Below are 26,696 nucleotides of genomic sequence, written 5' to 3'. Positions count from 1 at the left end.
GCACAGAGCGGCAGACTCTATAATGAGACAAGAGACTACAATATGCTGCCTACGAGACATTAATTAACATGTAAAGACACATACTGAAAGTGAGGCAATGGAAAAAGATATTCCATGCAAGTAGAAGCAAAAGAAAGAGATGGTGGTAAAAAGAATGCTATACCATGACTAAGTGCAATTTATCCCAGATGTGTAAGGCTGGTTCAACATTCAAAAACTAATTAATGCAGTCCATCACATCAATAAAACAAAAAGGAAAAAATACATCACCATATAAAGATGCATAAGAAGCATGTGACAAAATCCAATACTCATTCATGATAAAAACTCCCAGTAAACTAGAAATGAAACGTGCAGGAACTTAAAGGGCCTTCTCAGGAACAGACACTTGAATGTGTCCTCAACCTCTTGCTTTTAAAAGAAGCTTTAGCCTCCTAAATCAGATTGATTATATTCTTTGCAACCAAAGATGGAGAAGCTCTATACAGTCAGCAAAAACAAGACCAGGAGCTGACTGTGGCTCAGATCATGAACTCCTTATTGCCAAATTCAGACTTAAATTGAAGAAAGTAGGGAAAACCTCAAGACCATTCAGATATGACCTAAATCAAATCACTTATGATTATACACTGAAAGTGAGAAATAGATTTAATGGACTAGATCTGATAGTGCCTGAAGAACTATGGATGGAGGTTCGTGATATTGTACAGGAAACAGGGATCAAGACCATCCCCAAGGAAAAGAAATGCAAAAAAGCAAAATGGCTGTCTGAGGAGGCCTTACAAATAGCTGTGAAAAGAAGAGAAGCAAAAAGCAAAGGAGAAAAGGAAAGATATAAGCATCTGAATGCAGAGTTCCAAAGAATAGCAAGGAGAGAAAAGAAAGCCTTCCTCAGTGATCAATGCAAAGAAATAGAGGAAAACAACAGAATGGGAAAGACTAGAGATCTCTTCAAGAAGATTAGAAATACCAAGGCAACATTTCATGCAAAGATGGGCTCGATAAAGGAGAGAAATGGTATGGACCTAAAAGAAGCAGAAGATATTAAGAAGAGGTGGCAAGAATGCACAGAAGAACTGTACAAAAAAGAGCTTCACGACCCAGATAATCACGATGGTGTGATCACTGACCTAGAGGCAGACATCCTGGAATGTGAAGTCAAGTGGGCCTTAGAAAGCATCACTATGAACAAAGCTAGTGGAGGTGATAGAATTCCAGTTGAGCTATTTCAAATCCTGAAAGATGATGCTGTGAAAGTGCTGCACTCAGTATGCTGGCAAATTTTGGAAAACTCAGCAGTGGCCACAGGACTGGAAAAGGTCAGTTTTCATTCCAATCCCAAAGAAAGGCAATGCCAAAGAACGCTCAAACTACCACACAATTGCACTCATCTCACACACTAGTAAAGTAATGCTCAAAATTCTCCAAGCCAGGCTTCAGCAAGACATGAACTGTGAACTTCTAGATGTTCAAGCTGGTTTTAGAAAAGGAAGAGGAACCAGAGATCAAATTGCCAACGTTCGCTGGATCATCAAAAAAGCAAGAGAGTTCCAGAAAAACATCTATTTCTGCTTTATTGACTATGCCAAAGCCTTTGACTGTATGGATCACAATAAACTGTGGAAAATTCTGAAAGAGATGGAAATACCAGACCACCTGACCTGCCTCTTAAGAAACCTATATGCAGGTCAGGAAGCAACAGTTAGAACTGGACATGGAACAACAGACTGGTTCCAAATAGGAAAAGGAGTACATCAAGGCTGTATATTGTCACCCTGCTTATTTAACTTATTTAATCAAGACTGCCAGGAGAAATATCAATAACCTCAGATATGCAGATGACACCACCCTTATGGCAGAAAGTAAAGAGGAACTAAAGAGCCTCTTGATGAAAGTGAAAGAGGAGAGTGAAAAAGTTGGCTTAAAGCTCAACATTCAGAAAACGAAGATCATGGCATCTGGTCCCACCACTTCATGGGAAATAGATGGGGAAACAGTGTAAACAGTGTCAGACTTTATTTTTCTGGGCTCCAAAATCACTACAGATGCTGACTGCAACCATGAAATTAAAAGACACTTACTCCTTGGAAGCAAAGTTATGACCAGCCTAGACAGCATATTAAAAAGCTTTTTAATAACATTACTTTGCCAAAAAAGGTCCATCTAGTCAAGGCTATGGTTTTTCCAGTGGTCATGTATGGATGTGAGAGTTGGACTGTGAAGAAAGCTGAGCACTGAAGAATTGATGCTTTTGAACTATGGTGTTGGAGAAGACTCTTGAGAGTCCCTTGGACTGCAAGGAGATCCAACCAGTCTATCTTAAAGGAGATCAGTCCTGGGTGTTCATTGGAAGGACTGATGCTGAAGCTGAAACTCCAGTACTTTCGCCACCTCATGCAAAGAGCTAACTCATTGGAAAAGACTCTGATCCTGGGAGGGACTGGGGGCAGGAGGAGAAGGGGACAACAAAGGATGAGATGGCTGGGTGGCATCACTGACTCAATGGACATGAGTTTGAGTAAACTCTGGGAGTTGGTGATGGACAGGGAGGCCTGGCGTGCTGTGATTCATGGGGTCACAAAGAGTCAGACATGACTGAGCAACTGAACTGAACTGAAACTAGCTTTACAAAAATATTAAAGGAACTTATCTAGGTAAAAAAGAAAAGGCCACAATTAGAAACAAGAAAATCATAAAATGAAAAAGCTCACTAGTAAAGCAAAGATACAGTAAAGGTTCAAAACCATCCATACACAAAACCAGTAGGGAGGTTAAAAGATGAGTCATTAAATCATCTACATCCACAATAAACAGTTAAGGGATACACAAAACAATTAGGTGCAAAATATGTTATCAAAAACAGTAATCGTGAGGGGGAGCAGAGTATACATGCAAGGTTTTTGAAATGCATTTGAAAGTAAGAGATAAGCAACTTAAAACAATCATGTATATATAGATTGCTATACAAAAACCTCTTGATAGTGACAAATCCAAAAGCAATAACAGATGCCTAGATAAACAGAAAAGGAAAAAAAATCCACGCATAACACTAAAGATAGTCATCAAATCACAAGAAAATAGAACAAGAGGAGAAGAAAGCGGGGGGGGGGGGGGGGTGGGGGTGGGGGGAGCTACAAATCAAATCCAAAACAATTTACAAAATAATGGCAAGAACATAAAAATTGATAACTGCCTTAAATATAGCTGGACCAAAAGTTTCCACCAAAAGATACAGGATGGCTGAATGATACAAAAACAAGACCCACAAATATGCTGCTTATAAGAGACCCATTTCAGATCTAGAGACACATACAGACTGAAAGTGAGGGGATGGAAAAAAGGTATTCCATGCAAATAGAAATCAAAAGAAAGCTGAGGCAGCAATACTTACATACAACAAAGTGACTTTTAAATAAAGATTGTTATGAGAGAAAGAAGGACACTACATAATGATCAAGGAATCAATCCAAGAAGAAGATTCAATTGTAAATATATATGCACCCAGCATAGGAGCACCTCAATATATAAGGCAAATGCTAACAGCCATAAAAGGAGAAATTGACGATAACACAATAAGAGTGGGAAACTTTAACGCCCCACTTTCATCAATGGACAGAACATCCAGAAAAGAAATCAGTAATAAAACACAGGCCATAAATAACACATTAGAGCAAATAACACATTAGAGCAAATTGATATTTATAGAGCATTCCATCAAAAAGCAGAATACACATTCTTTTCAAGTGCACATGGAACATTCTTCAGGATAAATTATACTAGGCCACAAAAAAAAGAAAAAAGCCCTCAATAAATGTAAGAAAACTGAAATCATATTAAGTATCTTTTCCAAGAAAAACACTAGGAGAACTAGAAGTCAATCAACTACAAGAAAAAAAAATGTAAAAAATGCAAATACATGAAGGCTAAACAATATGCTACTTAACAATCAGTAGATCATTGAAAATATCAAAGAGGAAATTAAAAAATACCTAGACATAAATGAAAATGAAAAATGATCCAAACATGAGATGCAGCAGAAGCAGTTCTAAGAGAAAAATTTATAGTATATACAGGTTTACCTCAGGAAACAAGAAAAATCTCAAATAAGCAACATCTAACCTTAGACCTAAAGCAACTGGAAAAAGAACAAACAAAACTGAAAGTTAGTACAACAAAAGAAGTCATAAAGATGACAGCAGAAACAAAATTGAGTCTAAGAAAAAATAAAAATGATCAGTGAAAGTAAAAGCTGGTTCTTTGAAAATATAAACAAAATTGATAAATCCTTTGCCAGACTCATTGAGAAAAAAAGGAGAGGGCTCACTCAAATCAATAAAACCAGAAAAGAAAGAAAAATTATAACCCACACCACAGACATACAAAGGATCATAAGAGACTACTATGAACAACTATATGCCAATAAAATGGGCAACCTAAGAGAAATGGACAAATTCTCGGAAAGGCACACCTTCCCAAGACTAAACCAGGAAGAAATAGGAAATATGAGCAATCCAGTAATGAAACTGAGTGATTAATTAAAAACTCTCAACAAATACAATATTGTAAAGTTTAAAAATAAAATTAAAAAAAATAATAATAAAGTCCTTTGTTTCGGGGGAAAAAAAAAAAAAACTCTCAACAAGCAAAAGTCCAGAACAAATTGACTTCACGGGTGAATCCTAACAAACATTTATAGAAGAGTTAGAACCTATCCTTCTCAAACTATTTCAAAAACTGCAGAGGAAGGAATGCTTCTGAACTCATTCTATGAGTCAAGCATCACCTGATACCAAAACCAGACCAAGATATCACACACAAATAAGAAAATTATAGGGAAATTTCACTGATGAACATAAATGCAAAAATCCTCAACAGAATACTAACAAACCAAATCAAACAATACATAAAAGAATGATATACCATGAAAAATGGAATTCATCCCAAGGATAATAATTTTTCAATATCCACAAATCAGTGTGATACACCATATCAACATATTGAAGAATAAAAACCATATGATCATCTTAATAGGTGCAGAATGCTTTTGATAAAAATCAACATTTATTTATGATAACTCTCTAGAAAGAGGACACAGAGAAAACATACCTCAACATAATAAAGGCCATATTTGACAAACCCACAGCTAATATCATGAAGTGAAAGTGTTCCTCTCTCAGTCATGTCCAACTCTTTGCAATCCCCATGGACTGTAGCTCACCAGACTCCTCTGTCCACGGGAATTCTTCAAGCAAGAATACTGAAGTGGGCAGAAGTATCACCCTTCTCCAGGGGATCTTCCCAACCTAGGGATCAAACTCTGGTCTCTCACATTACAGGCAGATTTTTTACCATCTGAGCCACCAGGGAAGGCCCAACTAACACCATAATCAATGGTAAAAAGCTGAAAGCATTTCTTCTAAGATCAAGAACAAAAAAAGGACATTCACTCTGTCAACATAGTTGTGAAGTTCTAGCCATGACAATCATACAACAAAAAGAAACAAAGAAATCCAAACTGGAAAGGAAGACATAAAAGTGTCATTGTTTGCAGATGGCACAATACTATACATAGAAAATTCAAAATATACTACCAAAAAATTATCAGAGCTCATCAATGAATTCAGTAAAGTTGTAGGATAAAAATCAATATACAGAAATCTGTTGCATTTCTGTACATTAACAATGGACTGTAAGAAAGAAAATGTACCATTTACTATGATTTCAAAAAGAAAAAACCTAGGAATAAACCTGCCTAGGGAGGCAAAAGACTGGTATGCCAAAAACTATAAGCCACTGATGAAAGAAATTAAAGAAGACACAGATGGAAAGAAAATACTATGGTCTTGGATTGGAAGAATCAATATTGTTAAAAAAAAAACATAATATCAAGGCAATCTATAGATTCAGTGTAATCCTTGTCAAATTACCACCATGTTTTCACAGAACTGAAACAAATAATTTAAAAATTTGTATGGAAACACAAAAGACTTTGAATAGCCAAAGAAATACTGAGAAAGAAAGATGGAGCTGGATGGATCAGGTGCCATGACTTCAGACTATATTCCAAAGCAATAGAAACCAAGACAGTATGGTACTTGCAGAAAAAGAGAAATATAGATCAATAGTACATAATAGAAAGCCCAGAGATAAACCCATGCACTCATGGTCACCTTATATATGACAAAGGAGGCAAAAATATACAACGTAGAAAAGACGGCCTCTTCAATAAGTGGTGCTGGGAAAACGGGACAGCTACATGTAAAAGAACAAAATTAGAACAGTACCTAACAACCATACACAAAAATAAACTCAAAATGGATTAAAGACCTAAATGTAAGACTGAGTACAATAAAACTCTTAGAGGAAAACATAGGCAGAACACTGACATAACTGCATCAAGATCTTTTTTGACCCATCTCCTAGAGTAAAGAAAATAAAAACAGTAATAAGCAAATGGGACCCAATTAAACTTAAAAGCTTTTGCACAACAAAGAAAATCATAAACAAGACAAAAAGACAACCCTCAGAATAGGATAAAATATTTACATTATGTGACTGTTGAGGGTTTAATACCTAATATATACACAGAGCTCATACAACTCAATATTTTTTTTAAAAAAATCAACAACCCAATCAAAACGTGGGCAGAAGACCTAAACAGACATTATTTCCAAAGAAGACATAGATGACTGACATATGAAAAGACTGCTAATTATTAGAGAAATGCTAGTCAAATGCAAGTCAAAAACAGAATAAGTTAAGTCTCAGAGTGGTCAAAATGGTTATCGAAATGTCTGCAAATAATAAAGGCTAGAGAAGATGTGGAGAAAAGAGAACTCAGCAGGAAGGAACATAAACTGCTATAGCCATTATGGATAGTATGGAGGTTCCTTTAAAACTAAAAATGGAGCTACCTATGTGATCCAGCAATCCCATTACTGGGTATATATCCAAAAAGAAAGAAAAAAGAAAATTCTAACTCAAAAAGATATATGCACACCAATGTTGATAGCAGCACTATTTACAATAGCCAAGATGTGGAAACAACTCAAGTGTCCATCAACAAATGACTGTCGTAGGATGTGGTGTGTGACACATATACATAACCGTGGAATATTACTCAGCAATTAAAAGAATGAAATATTGTCATTTGCAGCAACATGGATGGACCTAGAGAACGTTATACTTAGTGAAGTAAGTCAGAGAAAGACAAACATTATGATATCACTTATATGTGCAATCTAAAAAATAATACAAATGAATCTATATACAAAATATAAGCAGACTCATAGATATTGAAAACAAATGTAAAGGGGGAGGAAGGAGAGGAAAATTACAAGTACTGGATGAATAGATATAAACTACTATACATAATATAGATAAGCAACAAGGATTCACTGTATAGAACAGGGAATTATATTCAGTAATAACCTATGTTGGAATATAATCTGAAACAACAACTGAATCACTAAGTTGTACACCTGAAACTAACATTGTAAGTTTATACAACAATAAAAAATACTTAAGTGTATTCAAAGTAAAAATTAAAACATTGTATTTAGATGTAATAAATATGATAAATATTGCATAAAGGACAATGGGTGAAGGTAAATAAATATATGTGGTTGTGAAATTTCTACATTTTATGTAAAGTGTTACAATTAACTCTAATATGGAAAGTTAAGGAAGTATACTGTAATCCCCAGAGCAACTGATTAAAAAGAATATGTGAAGATGAAGGTAAGTTGCCTATATGTAAATTCAAATGAATTATAGTAAAAACTTTCAAATAATCCAAAAGAAGGCAAAAGGGGGAGATAAAAGGAACAAAAATGCAATACCATAAGTAAGTATATTTAATATTAGTGAACATTCCAACTAAATGATGTAAGAGTGAATAAAAATGCAAGACCCAACTATATGTTCTCTACAGGAGACATGATGAATGTCTAACAATAAAATCTTAAAATACATGGAACAAAAAAAGTATGGAATTACAGAGAGCAGATAATTCTATAACCATTAAATTTTAATACCAGTTTCTCAGAAATTGGTTACTAGTCAATATATCAGTTAAATCATAGAAGATCTGATAAACATTATGAGCCACATTTAGCTATTTGATTTTTAAAGTATAAACACAAAATGAATAGAATTACAAGCAAAAATTCACAATAATAGAGGTTTTAATAATAAGTTCTTCTCTAAGAACTCAAAACTCAATAATAAAAACAGTGAAGATTTAAATAGTACAAAGTAAAAATAAGAATTTGAAATTTGACCTTCGTGTAAAAGGAAATTATATTCTTCTCAAGTATACTTGGAACTTCATGGTAATTAATTGTGTATGTCTAAGGCTGAAACTCCAGTACTTTGGCCACCTCATGTGAAGAGTTGACTCATTGGAAAAGACTCTGATGCTGGGAGGGATTGGGGGCAGGAGGAGAAGAGGATGACAGAGGATGAGATGGCTGGATGGCATCACTGACTCGATGGACGTGAGTCTGAGTGAGCTCCGGGAGTTGGTGATGGACAGGGAGGTCTGGCGTGCTGCAATTCATGGGGTCACAAAGAGTAGGACACAACTGAGTGACTGAACTGAACTTAATTATAAAGTAAATGAAAGGCAGAATAGAAGAGTATCAATAACCTCAGATATTCAGATGACACCACCCTTACGGCAGAAAGTGAAGAGGAACTCAAAAGCCTCTTGATGAAAGTGAAAGTGGAGACTGAAAAAGTTGGCTTAAAGCTCAACATTCAGAAAACAAAGATCATGGCATCCGGCAATCTATAAAAATATTTAATCACTATATTGTATACCCAAAACTACTATAAATAATATATCAATTGTACTTCTATATAAATAAATAAAGCATCTCTAAGTTAAGTGCCTAATTGTAAGGTAATCTCTTATGTAAACTGCTAAGATAAATGCTGCAATAATTTAGTCTTTTGCAGATAGAACATGATGGCACAAAAAGATGGCAGAATAACCCAAGTTGGAATAATTCCATCTTTTGATTTATGGGTCACCCACTATACAAACATACCACAATTTTCTAAATGTAAAACTATAATAAACACCCAGAAACTGTAACACAATGTATTTGATTAACCTCTAGGTTTTGACTTTTCTATTCTTACAACCAAGAGTATGAAGTAAACATGAAAACTCAGATCACCTATATTATGGAAAATAATACAGCCTCTGAATAAAAGTTATTCATACATTTGACATTTTTATTCTGTCCAGTTAGGTAGAACCAACATAAATCCTAAATATCTCCTTTCAATGAGGAATATAATAAGAAATACAACCTACAATAAAAACCACAGTACTCAAATGGCATAAGTGAAAATAAATGGGAGAATTTAGAAGACAAAAGACCCTAAAGCAGTATAGAAATTAGATCTAAGAGTTAGATCCATAAAGTGCCATTCTCTCACTAGCTTCCTTACCCCTTAAAATTGGTCAAATTCCTGCATCATTTCCTCTGTTTCAGGAACAGCAATCATCAATTATTCGATTTTTGCCTGGGAGGTCTCTATATACGTTCAGTTACAATGTAAAAAAGTTGACAAACAGGAGGAAGGTAAGGTTAGAAACTTTGGGTCATAAGGTGGGGATCTGAAGGAGGTATAAAGGGGTATTTAGAATCAGAAGCTATGTTCTATTACCTCTTTTTAGTGATACTGATACCAACTTTCCTAGTTCAAGTAGTGGCACTGCATCTCCAGAGTTTCTTTCTTTTGAAAGCATATATCTTACCATGTGGAACTGTGGTCTGGAAAGGACGACTTGGGCTTTTCAGGTTCCATAAAGTCAAGCTACCATCTGAATGGCTGCACATGAATTGTTTGCCCTCATGATGCCAATCAATTGAATGAATAGCCTAATGAAATAACAATTAAAAACAAGTAGAGGAGGAAGAAAGTTGATATATCATTCTATATTCCAAAGGAAAAATATTTTAGCACAGAATTATTATAGCAATAACACTTAAGAAACATGTAATTTTTCTGACCTAGATCATACTACCTTTGGCTTCAACTCTCTATAGGCATATAAGAGGCTGTAAAATTTTATCTCCTTAGAAAAAGAAAAGTTAAGTAAATTTCATTTTGTTGGATCCCAGAACTTTTTGTTGTAAATCCTATGTCTTCCCCATATCCTTTAATGCTTCTTTGAAAACTATTACATGAAAGTAAAAGCAAGGTTAACAGAAGATAATCTCGGATGAGGCAGAATTTACTTTAATTTCACTTAAAGTAACCAACTTAAAAAGTAATTTATGTTAGAGTTGCAATTTAAGGGCTTACTATGTGTCAGACCCCAAGGTAAGCAGTTTATGTACATTATCTCATTTAATCCTACCAAACAGATATTATGTTTTTCCAAATTACACATGGTAAAATAGGCTAGAAAGACTGAGACATCCTTGCTCGGGTTACACTACTCAAATCCAACATCTAACTACAAAACCCATATTTGGAATCAATGAACTATGTTAACTCTAACATATGCTATTTAAATTGACTTAAAGCAGGAAGAGCTTAAAATTGTTTGTATTTACAGATTCATTCTGTAGTTATAAATAAATTAAAAAGCAATTGTTACATTTTCCTAAATTGTTTTATTCCCCATGATTATACAATATCTTACATAAAGTAGGTACCCAAATATTTGTGAAATGAATAAGTATTTATGTTATCAAATGTTGCCACACCCTTGGTATTCTTTCAAAATTAGTAAAGTATAAAGGGAACTTGGGTAATGTGCTATTTATTGCACAATGAAAGAAACTCTAGTAGACACAAAAGTTGAACAGATGTATACAGCATGATCTTTCCTTAAAGGAACTTAAACAACTATGAGAAAGGAAACTATAACAATACTTATTGTTTGGAACTTTTAATATTTAGTTTTTTAATCTATATTTATAAAATTAAGTCATGGATATATTTGTTATTATTTATATTTATACAACTAAGTTATGAATATATTTATTTATACCAAACTTATACATATATTTACACACACATGTATTTCCAAACAATAAGTATTATTATAGACAAATGATGGCTAGAGCAATCATTAGACATATTAGAAATGAAACAGCATATCAGTGGACCTCAAGATAAGATTTGATTAATTGAAAATGATACCATGACACAACAGACTTATTTTTTCTCTCACCCTGGTCTCCATTACTGGGCAGAGAAGATTTCTTTACTATCAGAGTTCAGTAGAGGCAGTGAGAGTGAAAAAAACACTTCTTTGTCTTCTCTGCTTATTTCTTCTCATTTTTGTATGTGTCTAAAGGGAAAGGCCACGTCTTGCCTCCTCTACATGTTAACCTGGATGAACCTTAGTCAATTTAATAAAGTTCTCTCAGACTACTTTGCTAAAAATGGTAGGTGCAGAGAGAGCATCCCCAGCCCTAATCTTTATTTCCCACTGAATTTGTCTACTGGAGAAGACAGATATAAAAATAATAGATATAACATAAAATCAAAATAAGTTGTATAAAAGAAGTACACTTATTGTATAGAAGAGTAGGCATGTAAAACCAACCTGTTATTAAAGAATAGGAAGTCAAATAATCATTTATTGAAGAGACTGAAGAGCTGACATTTGAACTTGACTTAATGGGTAAATATTTAATTTCTGTTTATTTGATTACACCCTACTCCATTCTTTAAGAAGGACTTTAAGGGTTTTCTGAAAAACCAAATATAATACAACTAATTAAAGAAGAATTTTTAAAATGGAAAACAATACGGAAAATAAAACACTAGTAACTTTGGTTAATTCAGTGACTGTAACTGAATTTCTTGTAAACAAAAAAGACAAAGGAAACCCAAAAAGCTAAGTAACAATCTGAAAAAAGGAAAAACAGCAGTTACTAAAGGAATTAAAAGATTATCCTCATGTAAAACTCTGAGAGATTTCTCTGTTAGAGATTATTTTTAAAATATAGATGAAACAAAAACTTTACAGCTAATGTGAAAATAAAATTTGTATACTTATTTCTGAAAATGATCTTGTATTTACAAAACTCTGAATTCATCAGTAGTTATTTATCAAGTAGCTATACTGTACAAATAGCTTTACAATTGCTAAGGAATTAACAGAACTTTGATATGCATAAGAGGAAAGAAGGGAGTTCAAGATAAAGTATAAGCAGAAGCAAAGGCTTTGAAGTGAGCAGTAAATGGTATGTTTAGGAGACAGTAATATGTCTGAAGTATGAGGAGTGTATAGAAGAATGCCATAAATTAAGTTCAAAGCAAAGACTGTCAAGGAATAAGACTTTGTATTGTTGACAATTGGGACCCATTTAAAGGTTCTGAGGTAGGAAATTACGATCAGCTATGTCTTAAAATGATAATCTTGTGAGAAAGATATATTGTAAAGCTAAGATATCCAAGGAAATGTGATTAGTTAAAAGTCTACTATAGTCTTCAAGGCAAAAGATAACATCCTCAACTAGGACACTGAATGTGGAAATGAAAAAAGAGAGGAGATAAATGAGAGATAATATAAAAATGGGATCATGAAGACTGCAAGAGTGACTGCTTCTACCACATGAGGAAGAAAAAAGAGTCAACCAAGACTCTGTGGGTTTTAAATTGAAATAACCAAATCAAAATTGAAAAACTGAAATAAAAACACAGAGAGAGAATTAGGTCTTTAAGTACTAATTCAGTGCCAATGGAATATTCATCTGAAGTTACCTAATATATTACTAGATATTTGCACCAAAGATATATGAATTTTAATTTATCAGCATAATATAGGTAATATTTGAAATGATGGGAGGCTGAATATGAACATAAATGCAAACTGAAGCAATGAAGAAATGAAAAGAGGGTGAAGACGTAGAATCCTGAAGAGTATAATTTAAAGGAGAGTTAGGGAAAGAACCAATGATGGAGAAAGGAGGGGTGGAAAAGATGAGATGGGAACAATACAAACAAATGAATAAACCATTTAAGAATGAAGGACTGATGTAAAGTCACAGGCTTCAGTTCAGTTCAGTCGCTCAGTCGTGTCCGACTTTTTGCGACCCCATGAACCGCAGCACGCCAGGCCTCCCTGTCCATCACCAACTGCTGGAGTCTACCCAAACCCATGTCCATTGAGTCGGACTGATGTAAAGTCACAGGCTTAGTGAGGAACTTAAAAGACTAAGAAGGGATCCTTGGTGACTTATTAGATACTTTTTCAGGTAAGTATTACAGATGATTTCAAACTATGAGGGGAAAAGTGCTGAGAAAATTTTTATAAGTTTAGTAATAACATGAAGTATATAACTATCTTTATTAAAATGACAGGACATAATTATGCATTATATAGATTTTATATAATTTATATAATTCTAGATATAAAATAGGTAAAGTATTCTACTGATTAACATTGTTAATATTTATATAGACATTTCATTGCAAAATTGCGTTCACTTTTTTTTTTAATTTACTTTTTAAGGTTAGAAACTTTCCTTCCACACTTTTTAAAGCTACAAGAAAACTAGTTAACTGAGCATTCTCATCTGGATTTCCATTTCAGCTGCTCTACTCTAGTTCCAAGTGGCTAAACACACAGATGGTATTTGCACTCTTATCTAAAGGGTAGTTTTGCAGAATAAATGATCTCCATCCTCATTCTTTATTTTTATATATTTAACAAAAGGAAAACCCTAGCTTAGCTCTCCAGGACCTTCTTATGATTAAAGGTGCCCTGTAAGTTGCTCATAAAGCACATAATTGTATGATATTGCTTGCCAGAATATTGCTCACCAATCATGATCAAATTACCCAGCTGTTATATCATTTATTTCTGAATTCTTTGTTACCATGATAATAATCTTGTATATAACATAAAATTGAATTTTGCCAGGACCACTAAGAAATGAATAGGGGTAGCAGTTATGGAATAACTAAAGGCTTGCATCTTTAAGCATCAAAATTTAAATTTTACTATAGGGGATGGAAGGGAGCACAAAAAGGAACTGTTCTTTTAAAAATGTGTTTTCTTTTCAAAATTCTTTTTGTATTTATCTTAGTGTTGTCTTGAATTCTCTGGCACTCTTTCTATTTAAGCCTGGGTAATGCTAGACAATGATTTATGACCTGTATTTTCTTCCTATCTCTCACCACTGTACCAGTTTTTAAAATTTAATAGAGAGCCTAGATGATCACCTTTATTTCCACAGCTACAATACATAAATCCCCTTTCTCATCTTTTGCCCTTAGCCTCACTCTTTTCTCATTAGCCTCTTAAGAAGAAAATACTTAATGGCCTAGAATCAATCTGTGAACACCTGAAGATCAATTAAGAGACTATTCCTCAGTATGAGTTCATTGATTTCTCTACATGAAAATCTAAAATCTCAATTCTGTATGATAAAATGTACTTTAAGATCTGATTCTTAGTAACAATAAGTATTACTATTTTAAAAATCTCTCTCTATTTTAAGAAGGCAAATATTAGACAATAAAGCCTTTCCAACTGACTACATAAACTTTCTGCCACAGAAAAGCAATTTTCTAAAGACATGAACAGTATCTTTAGAGACCTTAAGGACAAAGAGGTAAGAAATAATCATGAAGCCTAAAGAAAAGAAAAATATAAGTAATAGAAACCAATATACATAAGATGTCAAAAAAGCTTAAAAATAGTTCATCAAGGCAAAATTTCCACTCAAGAGAACAACTCCGAGTGGAACAACTCCGAGTTTTTGCATGAAACTCATGCAAAAACCAAAAGGCAATGTGAGACACTGGATCAAAATGAGGCAGCTTTCCAAAAATAAAAATATTGGTAATGTACAAGGAGTAAAAGTAGACAACAGGCATAAAATCACGATACTCTTTTCAAATATTTCAGTAGAAATCACTTACCTCATCATAGTAAACTCTCAGTTCTGCTCTCTTGGATTTCAAGTCCCAGAAAACTACAGTACCATTTTCATAACCTATTAGCAACTGGAAAACATTAGAACAATCATTTTTGTAATTCTAACATTAATTTTAGCTTGTTCCAAATAAAGATTAACGTTAATAAAGTAAAATCATACTACATAATACAACTTTATTTAAAATACCAATCTTTCCAAACCTGATTATTTTCTTTTTTTAATTTTATTTTATTTTTAAACTTTACAATATTGTATTAGTTTTGCCAAATATCAAAATGAATCCGCCACAGGTATACCTGTGTTCTCCATCCTGAACCCTCCTCCCTCCTCCCTCCCCATACCCTCCCTTTGGGTCGTCCCAGTGCACCAGCCCCAAGCATGCAGTATCGTGCATTGAACCTGGACTGGCGACTCGTTTCATACATGATATTATACATGTTTCAATGCCATTCTCCCAAATCGCCCCACCCTCTCCCTCTCCCACAGAGTCCATAAGACTGATCTATACATCAGTGTCTCTTTTGCTGTCTCGTACACAGGGTTATTGTTACCATCTTTCTAAATTCCATATATATGCGTTAGTATACTGTATTGGTGTTTCTCTTTCTGGCTTACTTCACTCTGTATAATAGGTTCCAGTTTCATCCGTCTCATTAGAACTGATTCAAATGTATTCTTTTTAATGGCTGAGTAATACTCCATTGTGTATATGTACCACTGCTTTCTTATCCATTCATCTGCTGATGGGCATCTAGGTTGCTTCCATGTCCTGGCTATTATAAACAGTGCTGCGATGAACATTGGGGTGCACGTGTCTCTTTCCCTTCTGGTTTCCTCAGTGTGTATGCCCAGCAGTGGGATTGCTGGATCATAAGGCAGTTCTATTTCCAGTTTTTTAAGGAATCTCCACACTGTTCTCCATAGTGGCTGTACTAGTTTGCATTCCTACCAACAGTATAAGAGAGTTCCCTTTTCTCCACACCCTCTCCAGCATTTATTGCTTGTAGACAAACCTGATTATTTTCAACATTGAAAACTATTGGCAAAAGAACTCTATTCAATATAAATATATACCAATGAAATGAGACAACGTGTAAGTATATATGTGCTGTGCTTAGCCACTCAGTCGTGTCCGACTCTGTGACCCCATGGACTGTAGCCTGTCAGGCTCTTCTGTCCGTGGCAATTTTCCAGGCAAGAATACTGGAGTGGGTTGCCAGACATTCCTCCAGGGGATCTTCCCAACCAAGGGATTGAACCCATGTTTCCCGCATTGCAGGCAGATTCTTTACAATCTGAGCCACCAGGGAAGCATAAGTATGTATGACACAACATAAAAATAAATGGGAAAACCAGAATAACAGAAAAATAGAAGAGAAAATGAACATGAAATAAAGGTGATAACTGAATAAACAGTGTATATGCCATTCAGGCCTATGCACTTGTAAAATGTGGCCACAAATTTGGCTTCAAGTTATTTTCTATCAAATCCAATTTTATCTCTGACTTAAGTCAGTGTTTCAAATTGGTGACTGATGAACTCTCAGTAGTTCACAAAGATATTCTAGAGATTCATGTTATTAAACATAGTTGATATTGACTTGTAAATCAATAAATAAGACAATTAAAATATACATACTTCATTTCAAAAGAAAAGCATTTGAGAACAGAAAATGATTGGATGATCATACTCAAGATTCAGTCACTCAGCTAAATATTACTTGCTGTGCTGATGATTTTTCCTATAATATGACACTGAATGTTCAAACAACCGCACAATTGCACTCATTTCAAATTCTAGCAAAGTAATGCTCAAAATTCTTCAAGCTAGACTTCAACAGTACACCAACTGAGAACTTCCAGATGCACAAGCTGGATTTAGAAAAAGCAAAGGAAGCAGAGATCGAATTGCCAACATTCACTGGATCACAGAAAAAGGAATAGAATTCCAGAAAAACATCTACTTCTGCTTCATTAACTATGCTAAAGCCTTTGACTGTGTGGATCACAACAAACTGTGGATTTCTTTAAGAAATGGGAATACCAGACCACCTTACCTGCCGAGAAACCTGTATGCAGGCCAAGAAGTAACAGTTAGAACCGAACAAGGAACAAAAGACTGGTTCAAAATTAGGAAAGGAGTATGTCAAGGCTGTATGTTGTCACTCTGCTTATTTAAATTATATGCACAGTACATCACACAAAATGCTGGCCTGAATGAAACGTAAGCTAGAATCAAGGTAGCCAGGAGAAATATCACCAACCTCAGATATGCAAGTGATACCACTCTAATGGCAGAAAACAAAGAGGAACTAAGGTACCTCTTGATGAGGGTAAAAGAGGAGAGTGAAAAAGCTGGCTTAAAACTCAACATTCAAAAAACTAAGATCATGGCATCTGCTCCCACCACTTCACAGCAAGCAGAAGGGGAAAAAGCAATAGATTTTATTTTCTGGGGCTCCAAAATCACTGTGAATAGCAACTGCAGCCATGAAATTAAAAGATATCTGCTCTTTGGAAGGAAAGTGATGACAAGCCTGCTGCTGCTGCTAAGTCGCTTCAGTCATGTCCGGGTCTGTGTGACCCCATAAACAGTAGCCCACCAGGTTCCCCCATCGCTGGGATTCTCCAGGCAAGAACACTGGAGTGGGTTGCCATTTCTTTCTCCAATGCATGAAAGTGAAACGTGAAAAGTGAAAGTGAAGCTGCTCAGTTGTGTCCGACTCTTAGTGACCCCATGGACTGCAGCCTACCAGGCTCCTCCGTCCATGGGATTTTCCAGGCAAGAGTACTGGAGTAGACAGCATATTAAAAAGCAGAGACATAACTTTGCTAACAAAGTTCCGCATAGTCAAAGCTATGGTTTTTCCAGTAGTCATGTATGGATGCGAGAGTTGAACCATAAATAAGACTGATCACATTTGAGGCTTGTGAAATGTGGTGCTGGAGAAGACTCTTAAGTGTCCCTTGGACTGCAAGGAGATCCAACAAGTCAATCCAAAAGGAAGTCAACCCTGAACATTCACTGGAAGGACTGAGGCTGAAGCTGAAGCTCGAATATTGTGGCCACCTGATGCAAAGAGTCAACTCAATGGAAAAGACCCTGATGCTGGGAAAGATGGAAAGCAAAAGAAGAAGGGGACAGCAGAGGATGAGATGGTTAGATAGCATCATCAACTCAATGGACGTGAATCTGAGCAAACTCTTGGAGATAGTGAAGGACAAAGGAGCCTGGCATGCTACAATTCATGGGGTCACAAAGAGTTGGACATGACTTATGGACTGAACAACAACAAAAACAACCAGAAAACATATAACAAAATGGCAAAAAGCACATGCCTATCAATAATCACTTTAAGTGGAAGTAAACTCAATGCCCCAACAAAAAGACACAGGGTAGCTAAACAGATAAAAATAAATAAATAAATACTCATCTATATGCTGTCTATAAGAGACTCAGTTCAGAGCTAAAGACACACACAGACTGAAAGTGAAAGGATGGAAAAAGATGTTCCATTCAAACAGAATGAAAACAAAGTAGGGGTAATACGACTCATATCAGCAAAACAGACTTTAAAACAAAGACTGTAACAAAAGGAAAAGAAGGGCATCACATAATGTTAAGGGGCTCAACCCAAAAAGAGGAAATAATATTAATAAATATATACATGTACCTAACAGGAGCAACTAAATATATAAGCCAAACAATAACAGACATAATAAAAGACATAATATTTTTATTAGACATAATAAAAGCAGAAATTGCCATAACAAGTATTAGTAGGGGATTTTAATACCCAACTTACAACAATGAATAAATCACCCAGACAGAAAATCAAAAAGAAAACACTGGCCTTCAATGATACTTTGACAGTTGAACTCAATAGACATTTACTAAGCATTCCATCCAGAAACTACAGAATATGCACTTTTCAAGAGCACATGGAATATTCACCAGGACATATCACACAGTAGGCCACAAAACTAATCTCAATAAATTTAAGGAGAGTAGAATCACATCAAGTATCTTTTCTGACCATAAGGGTATGAAACTAGATATCAATTATAGGATGAAAGGTGGAAAAGATGCAAACACTTGAAGACCAAACAATAGGTTGCTAGAAAATCAATGGGTCAATGAACAAATCGAAGAGGAAATTTAAAGATGAGATGAATGAAAATAGAAACACAACTTCCCAAAATCTATGGGATGCAACAAATACAGTTGAGAAGTTTATAGATTACAAGCCTACCTCAAGAAACAAACAAAAGTATAAAAAAAAAAAAACCTAGAAATTTAAGAGACTTACAAAAATAAAACAAAGCCCAACAATTAGAAGGAAGGAAATAACAAAGAAAAGGAGAGAGCCCAAGGAGAGAAATATATGAAACAGAGACACAAAAATGGGGGGGGGAAAATCAATGAAACTAAGAGGTTAACTTTTTAAAGATAAAGAAAATTGATGAACTTTTAGCCAGATTTATCAAGAGAAAAAGAGGGCCCAAATAAATACAATAAAAAATGAACAAGAAGTTTTGAAAGATAGCACAGAAAGGCAATAACTGAAGAATACTACAAACATTTATACGACAACTTGGACAATCTAGAAGAAATGCACAAACTGCAAGAAATGTAAAATATCCCAAGAAAATGTAGAAAATATGAAAAGACCAATTACCAGTAATGAAACTGAATCTGCAATTAAAAAAAAAAAAAAAAAAAAAAAAAAAGCTCCCAACAAAGTCCAGGATCATATAGCTTCATACTTGAATTCTACCAAACATTTAAGAATGAATTGACACTTATCCCTTTCAAACTCTTCCAAAAAATTAAAGAGAAAGGAACACTTCCAAACTCATTATTTGAATCCAGTATTACATAGATACCAAATCCAAAGACATTACAAAAAAGGAAATTCAGTTCAGTTCAGTCGCTCAGTTGTGTCCAACTCTTTGCGACCCCATGAATCGCAGCATGCCAGGCCTCCCTGTCCAATTACAGGCCAATAAATCTGAAAAATACAGATGCAAAGATCCTTGACAAAATATTAGAAAACAAAATTCAATGGCATATAAAAAGAATCTTATGCCATGATCAAATGGGATTTCTCCCAAGAGTGCAAATTTGGTTCAGTATCTGAAAATCAATCACTGTGATACACCACATTAACTAAGGGAAGGATAAAATCACATGATCATTACAAAAGGTGCAGAAAAGGCATTTGACAAAATTCAACAATCACTCATGATAAATATTTTCATCAGTGGGTATAGAGGGAATATATCTCAACATAATAAAGGCCATATGTGACAAAACCACAGGTAAACATTATAGTAAATGGTGAAAAGTACATGGCAAATACTTTTTCTCTAAGATCAAGAACAGGAAAAGAATGTCATTCTTATTTAATATAAAATTGGAAGTCCTAACCACAGGAATCAGACAAGAAAAATAAATAAAGGCATCCAAATTAGAAGGAAGAAGTAAAACTGTCACTATTTGCAGATGACATGATGCTTCATATAAAAAACTCTAATGACTCCACTCAAAACTATTAGAGCTAATAAGAATTCAGTAAGGATGCAGAAAAATGAATATATACATATATATATCAGCATGTCTATACATTAAAAATGACTATCAGAAAGAGAAAGCAAGAATACAATCCCATTTAAAGCTTCATCAAAAAGTATAAAATACTTAGGAATATACTTAACCAAGGAGGTGAAAGACCTACACTCTGAAAACTATATGTCACTGATGAAATAAATTGAAGATAACACAAATAAGCATTAAGATATTCTATGCTCATGGACTAGAAGAATTTATAGTGTTAAAAAGTCTATACTACCCAAAGCAATCTACAGATTCAATGCAGTTTCTATCAAAATACCCACAGCATTTTTCACAGAACTAGAACAAATAACCCTAAAATTTGAATAGAACCACAAAAGACCCTGAATAATCAAAGCCATCTTGAGAAAGAACAAAGCTGGAGGTATTACATGCCCTGATTTAAAAAAATACTATAAAGCTAAAGTAATCAAAACAGTATGATGCTGCACAGAAACAGACAAGTAGATCTATCAAACAGAACAGAAACCCTAGATATAAACCCATGCACATATGGTCAATTAATCAACGACAAAGGAGGCAAGAATATAAAATGGGAAGAAGACAGTTTCTTTATATAAGTTATGTAAAAGAATGAAACTAGACCATTTTCTCATAACTTATAAAAAAATAAACTCTATGGACAAAACACTTAAACCTGAAATAGAAAAACTCATAGAAGAAAACAGGCAATATGCTCTTTGAAATCAGTATCAGTAATACTTTTTGGATCTGTCTCCTCAGACAAGGACAAAAAAGCAAAAATAAGCAAATGACACTACATCAAACTAAAAAATCTTTTGCTCAGAGAAGGAAAGCATCAATAAAAAGAAAAAACTATGAAATGGGAGAAAATATTTGCAAACGATGAAACAAACATCCAAAATATATAAGAACTCATACAATTCAGTACCAAAAAACAAACTATCTGATTTTAAAAACGGTATTTTTCCAAAGAAGACATACAGACATAAAAGAGGTACATGAAAAGAAGCTCAACATTAGTAATTACCAACCACAATGATATCACCTCACACCTGTCAGAATGGCTGTGATCAAAAAGACCACAAATAATTAACAAGCATTTGTAAGGATGTGCAGAAAAGGGAACTCTTGTGCACTGTCGGGAGAACATATATTGATGCAGCCACTATGGAAAGCAGTATGGAGGTTCCTCAAAAAATTAAAAATTGAGTTATTGTATGATCCAGCAACTCCAATCCCGGGTATTTACCTAAAGAAAATTAAAACACTGATTTAAAAAGATATACACATCCCCAATGTTCACTGCGGCATCACTTACAATAGTTAAGATATGAAGCAACCTAAGTGTCCATCAGCACATGAATGGATAAAGATGTGGTACACACACACACAGAGGAATATTTCTCAACCACAAAAAAGAATGAAATCATGCCAATTGTGATAGCATGAACGAACCTGGAGAGCAGTATACTAAGTGAAACAAGTCAGATTAAGAAAGATAAATAGTATATGTTTTCTTATATATGTGGAATCTAAAAATAGTAAAACAAATATATAACAAAACAGAAAAAGATTCACAGTACAGAGAACAAAACTAGTGGTTGCCACTGGGGGAAGGTAGCAAAATAAGTGACGAGTATTAAGAGGTATAGCACAAGCAATGTAAGCAATAATATCATAATAACTTTATATGGTGCATAATCTATAAAAGTATCAAATCATTATGTTGTACAGCTGAAACTAATTACTATTCTAAGTCAACCATACTTTAATTACACTTATTATATACTTCAACTATACTTCTTATATATTTTGAACAGTATGAAAAGGCAATAAGGTAGGACACTGAAAGATGAACTCCCCAGGTCAGTAGGTGCATGCTACTAGAGATCAGTGGAGAAATAAGTCCAGAAAGAATGAAGAGATGGAGCCAAAGCAAAAACAACACCCAGTTGTGGATGTGACTGGTAATGGAAGTAAAGTCTGATGCTGTAAAGAGCAATACTGCATAGGAACCTGGAATGTTAAGTCCATGAATCAAGGTAAATTGGAAGTGGTCAAATAGGAGATGGCAAGAGAACATCAACACTTTAGGAATCAGCAAATTAAAATGGACCGGAATGGGCAAATTTAACTCAGATTACCATTATATCTTCTACTGTGGGCAAGAATCCCTTAGAAGAAATGGAGTAGCCATCATAGTCAACAAGAGAGTCCGAAATTCAGTTTTTTGATGTGATCTCAAAACCAACAGAATGATCTCTGTTTGTTTCCAAGACAAACCTTTCAATATCAAGACAATCCAAGTCTATGCCCCGATCACTAATGCTGAAGAAGCTGAATGGTTCTATGAAGACCTACCACACCTTCTAGAACTAACATCCCAAAAAGATGTCCTGTTCATTATAGGGGACTGGAATGCAAAAGTAGGAAGTCAAGAAACACCTGGAGTAACAGGCAAATTTGGCCTTGGAGTACAGAATGAAGCAGGGCAAAGGCTAATAGAGTTCTGCCAAGAGACCGCACTGGTCATAGCAAACACCCTCTTCCAACAACACAAGAGGAAACTCTACACATGGACATCACCAGATGGTCGACACTGAAATGAGATTGATTATATTCTTTGCAGCCAAAGATGAAGAAGCTCTAGACAGTCAGCAAAAACAAGACCAGGAGCTGACTGTGGCTCGGATCATGAACTCCTTATTGCTTTAGGTGCAGAGTTAGGTTATTTATTTGACTTTTTTCTTGTTTCTTGAGGTAAGCCTGTATTGCTATAAACCTTCCCCTTAGCACTTCTTTTACAGTGTCCCATAGGTTTTGGGTTGTTTTCATTTTCATTCATTTCTATGCATATTTTGATTTCTTTTTTGATTTCTTCTGTGATTTGTTGGTTATTCAGCAGTGTGTTGTTCAGCCTCCATATGTTGCAATTTTTAATAGTTTTTCTCCTGTAATTGACATCTAATCTTACTGCATTATGGTCAGAAAAGATGCGTGGAATGATTTCAATTTTTTTTAATTTACTAAGGCTAGATTTATGGCCCAGGATGTGATCTATTCTGAAGAAGGTTCCATGTGCACTAGAGAAAAAGGTGAAATTCATTGTTTTGGGGTGAAATGTCTTATAGATATCAATTAGGTCTAACTGGTCTATTGTATCATTTAAAGTTTGTGTTTCCTTGTTAATTTTCTGTTTAGTTGATTTATCCATAGGTGTGAGTGTGGTATAAACTCTCCCACTATTATTGTGTTATTGTTAATTTCCCCTTTCATACTTGTTACATTTGTCTTACATATTGTGGTGCTCCTATGTTGGGTGCATATATATTTATAATTGTTATATCTTCTTCTTGGATTGATCCTTTGATCATTATGTAATGTCCTTCTTTGTCTCTTTTCACAGCCTTTATTTTAAAGTCTTTATTTTATTTGATATGAGTATTGCTACTCCTGCTTTCTTTTGGTCTCTATTTGCATGGAATATCTTTTTCCAGCCCTTCACTTTCAGTCTGTATGTGTCCCTTGTTTCGAGGTGGGTCTCTTGTAGACAACATATATAGGGATCTTGTTTTTGTATCCATTCAGCCAGTCTTTGTCTTTTAGTTGGGGCATTCCGCCCATTTACATTTTAGGTAATTATTGATAAGTATGGTCCCATTGCCATTTACTTTGTTGTTTTGGGTTCGAGTTTATACACCCTTGATGTGTTTCCTGTCTAGAGAAGATCCTTTAGCATTTGTTGGAGAGCTGGTTTGGTGGTGCTGAATTCTCTCAGCTTTTGCTTGTCTGTAAAGCTTTTGATTTCTCCTTCATATCTGAGTGAGATCCTTGCTGGGAACAGTAATCTGGGCTGTAGGTTTTTCACTTTAAGTATGTCCTGCCGTTCCCTCCTGGACTGAAGAGTTTCTATTGAAAGATCAGCTGTTATCCTTACGGGAATCCCCTTGTGTGTTATTTGTTGTTTTTCCCTTGCTGCTTTTAATATTTGTTCTCTGTGTTTGATGTTTGTTAATTTGATTAATATGTGTCTTTGGGTGTTTTTGGAGAAGGCAATGGCACCCCACTCCAGTACTCTTGCCTGGAAAATCCCATGGATGGAGGAGCCTGGTAGGCTGCAGTCCATGGGGTCGCTAAGTGTCGGACACGACTGAGCGACTTCACTTTCACTGTTCACTTTCATGCATTGGAGAAGGAAATGGCAACCCACTCCAGTGTTCTTGCCTGGAGAATCCCAGGGACAGGGCAGCCTGGTGGGCTGCCGTCTATGGGGTAGCACAGAGTCGGACACGACTGAAGTGACTTAGCAGTTGGGTGTTTTGCCTTGGGTTTATCCTGTCTGGGACTCTCTGGGTTTCTTGGACTTGGGTGACTATTTCCTTCCCCATTTTAGGGAAGTTTTCAACTATTATCTCCTCAAGTATTTTCTCATGGTCTTTCTTTTTGTCTTCTTCTGGGACTCCTATGATTCGAAAGTTGGGGTGTTTAACATTGTCCTAGAGGTCTCTGAGGTTGTCCTCATTTCTTTAAATTCTTTTTTCCTCTCTGCTTCATTTATTTCTACCATTCTATCTTCTGCCTCATGTATCCTATCTTCTGCCTCCATTATTCTACTGTTGGTTCCCTCCAGAGTGTTTTTTATCCCGTTTACTGCATTATTCATTATATATTGACTCTTTTTTATTTCTTCTAGGTCCTTGTTAAACCTTTCTTGCATCTTCTCAATCCTTGTCTCCAGGCTATTTATCTGTAACTCCATTTTGTTTTCAAGATTTTGGATCATTTTCACTACCATTATATGGAATTCTTTATTAGGTAGATTCCCTATCTCTTCCTCTTTTGTTTGGTTTGGTGGGCATTTATCCTGTTCCTTTACCTGCTGAGTATTTCTCTGCCTTTTCACATTGTTTGTATTGCTGTGTTTGGGGTGGCCTTTCCATATTCTGGCAGTTTGTGGTTCCTCTTTATTGTGGAGGTTCCTCGCTGTGGGTGGGGTTGGACGGGTGGCTTGTCAAGGTTTCCTGGTTAGGGAAGCTTGTGTCAGTGTTCTGGTGGGTGGAGCTGGATTTCTTCTCTCTGGAGTGCAATTAAGTGTCCAGTAGTGAGTTCTGAGATGTCAGTGGGTTTGGTGTGACTTTGGGCAGCCTGTATATTGAAGCTCAGGGTTATGTTCCTGTGTTGCTGGAGAATTTGCGTGGTATGTCTTGCTCTGTAACTTGTTGGCCCTTGGGTGGTGCTTGGTTTCAGTGTAGGTATGGAGGCTTTTGATGAGCTCCTATCGATTAATGTTCCCTGGAGTCAGGAGTTCTCTGGTGTTCTCAGGATTTGTACCTAAGCCTCCTGCCTCTGGTTTTCAGTCTTATTCTTACAATAGCCTCAAGACTTCTCCATCTCCTTTTGAAGACAATGGGCTGCCTTTCTGGGTGCCTGATGTTCTCTGCCAGCATTCAGAAGTTGTTTTGTGGAATTTGGTCAGCGTTCAAATGTTCATTCAATGAATTTGTAAGGAAGAAAGTGGTCTCCCCATCCTATTTCTCTGCCATCTTAGGACCACCCCCCCAGGTTATATTCTTCAACTTGGCTTGAATAAAATTTTTCATTTCTTTCAAAAATTGACTATTGATTAATTTTTCACCAAAATACAAATTTACACCAAAATAATTTACACCAAAATATGAAAGAAATAAAATTTGTCTATAATTGCTATCCTTTTATGCACAGAATATTTCAAATAATTTAAAGACAGTTACTGAAAGCAAACATTCGGTGATGTAGTTGGATACAAAATAACAAAAATGAATAGTATTTTATATGGGCTTCCCTGGTGGCTCAGAGAGCAAAGAATCTGCCTGCAATGCAGGAGACCTGGGTTTGATCTCTGGGCTGGGAAGATCCCCTGGAGAAGGGAATGGCTACCCACTCCAATATTCTTGCCTGGAGAATTCCATGGACAAAGGAGCTTGGTGGGCTACAGTCTACAGGGTTGCAAAGAGTCGGATACAACTGAGTGATTAACACATATACACTAACAATTAATTATGAAACAGATTTTAAGAAAATTAATTCATAGGAGCAATAGAGTCTGTAAGGGACTTAAAATTAAGCTAACAAAAGATATGTGTGACTTTTTTGTGAAAAAGTTGTAAAGCTATACAGAAAGACATAAAAGAAAG

The 26,696-nt window shown here is 35.2% G+C and overlaps 1 protein-coding gene across 4 annotated transcripts in view; it reads right to left on the bottom strand.

Moving 5' to 3' along the window:
• The window catches only part of STXBP5L (syntaxin binding protein 5L), a 321,677-nt gene that overhangs the window by 162,018 nt on the left and 132,963 nt on the right, over positions 1-26,696 (bottom strand). For all 4 annotated transcript variants that reach the window (XM_070788639.1, XM_070788654.1, XM_070788646.1 and 1 more), the window contains exons 8-9: positions 14,908-14,991; positions 9,773-9,896 (exon numbers count right to left, since the gene is read on the bottom strand). In XM_070788639.1, the coding sequence (XP_070644740.1) occupies positions 9,773-9,896; positions 14,908-14,991 (208 nt within the window). The remainder of the gene's footprint in view (positions 1-9,772; positions 9,897-14,907; positions 14,992-26,696) is intronic.

Source organism: Bos indicus, chromosome 1 (genome assembly GCF_029378745.1).
Source record: "Bos indicus isolate NIAB-ARS_2022 breed Sahiwal x Tharparkar chromosome 1, NIAB-ARS_B.indTharparkar_mat_pri_1.0, whole genome shotgun sequence".
In the NCBI taxonomy this organism is placed as follows: Eukaryota; Metazoa; Chordata; class Mammalia; order Artiodactyla; family Bovidae; genus Bos; species Bos indicus.
Note: the sequence above shows the minus strand (reverse complement) of the source record. Positions and strands in the feature narration are given on the sequence as shown.